Here is a 1,568-nt window from a genome sequence, read left to right as displayed (position 1 = left end):
GGGAAAGAATCCTGCAATCAGACAGCATCTGTCACATGGATTTCAAGTACTGGTGCACACCCTCCCAGTCATATATATACCAAGTGATAACTGCGCTAATATTGAGGAACTTTTTTTAAAAAAAGAAAGAAAACATTATGACGTGACCAGGGAACACCATCGTGATCACAGGGCTGTGGCTGAAGCAGATCCACCACAACGCAGGCTCAGAGGAAGCGTCTCAGGACGGCAACGTGTGCAGCATTGGGCAATGCAGGCAGGCAAGAAGCCAGGCTTAAAGTTACCTCCATCACCTCCCTGCCTGGCCCTGGTAACACGTCTCACCTCTGAGGTGATCCCTTCACAGTTAACAGAGCAATTCATCTCCCACCAAAACAGCAAGTACAACTTGGCCACCTTTTCTTACTGGCACTACAGCAACGCAGCTTCTTCAACTACCTTCGACTTGAGAATATGCCTGTGTTAACTGAGTGACTGCTCAGCAAGTATCGAATAATAAAAGGATCTTCTGGACTTTCAAGCAGGGAAGAGACATGATTCTGTAACATTTAAGCCCTAGAACCTTTCCTTTTTTATGCCGAGTCAGGTCAAATAACTGAGATTTGAGCACATCCATCTTTCCCACACGTTCCTCTCCTCCATCCACTGCTCTCCATGGTAAGGCTGTGAAAGGCAGGTGGTTTACCCTGAAGATTTTTAATGTAAGCAGCTCTGAAAGCTGAAATAAACCACTTTCCAGAAGCAGACAGCTGCACTTCAGGAGTGATAAGAAGGTACAGTGTGGTAACTGCTACCAACCTTATTTCCAGATAACATTGTGTCCATGACATTAGCAGTTTAATGTGTTTCCACTATCAGCGCTCCTCCTTTTTCACCCTTTGTCTCAATTTCCTATTCATAGACATGCAGTCAAGCACCAGCCCTCTGAGCATTTTCAGTCTTCACCCTCCACCATCCTCTCTCATGTTCCAGTTAATACGCTCTGCCTCTTATTATTTGCATCAACACTGGAAAATAAACGCACTTCAGCAGAGTATTTCAGTGAGACATCTCACAAGGTAAATACAAAAGAAGACAGATGTGCCATAACTCACGCTAGGTAACACCTCCCAAGTCACCTAAACTTTAAAACTGAGAAAACCACGTTACTCACAGAAAACCTTTATTCGATGTTTTGCAGAGCAGCAGTACCCATGTTTCAGATCATCATCTCCCAAAGACCTTCAAAGGCACCATAACCTGCCTTTCCATGGCAGCAGAAATGCCCTTCTCCCAGTTTGCTGAGGCAAATCCTAAATGCATGGGATGTCAGAAAACCCTTACGTGCACACAGCTGCACGAACTGTCTATGGTAGAGCCACTGCCGTGTCCGAAGCGCTCACTGGAGCCATCAAACACCACACACTCACCTTGCAGAGCGGGGCAGGGCAGCACCAGCAGCAGCAGCAGCAGGGGCAGCACCATGGCCCCATCCACCATTGCGGAGCTGCAGGAGAGAACAGAGCAGACGTCAGGGCTGTGGTCTTACCACAACCTCCCCAAAATCAGCCCTCATCGAACCACAGCCT

At 47.2% G+C, this 1,568-nt stretch overlaps 1 protein-coding gene across 1 annotated transcript in view; it reads right to left on the bottom strand.

Moving 5' to 3' along the window:
* The window catches only part of LOC104547676 (activin receptor type-1-like), a gene marked incomplete at its 3' end in the record, with an annotated part of 5,786 nt that extends 4,307 nt beyond the window's left edge, over nucleotides 1–1,479 (bottom strand). Inside the window, exon 1 of the mRNA XM_010193475.1 lies at nucleotides 1,410–1,479. Coding sequence (XP_010191777.1) covers nucleotides 1,410–1,479 — 70 coding nt within the window. The remainder of the gene's footprint in view (nucleotides 1–1,409) is intronic.
* Nucleotides 1,480–1,568: the final 89 nt, after the last annotated feature.

This window comes from Mesitornis unicolor, unplaced genomic scaffold (assembly GCF_000695765.1).
Source record: "Mesitornis unicolor isolate BGI_N332 unplaced genomic scaffold, ASM69576v1 scaffold18321, whole genome shotgun sequence".
NCBI lineage: Eukaryota > Metazoa > Chordata > Aves > Mesitornithiformes > Mesitornithidae > Mesitornis > Mesitornis unicolor.
Note: the sequence above shows the minus strand (reverse complement) of the source record. Positions and strands in the feature narration are given on the sequence as shown.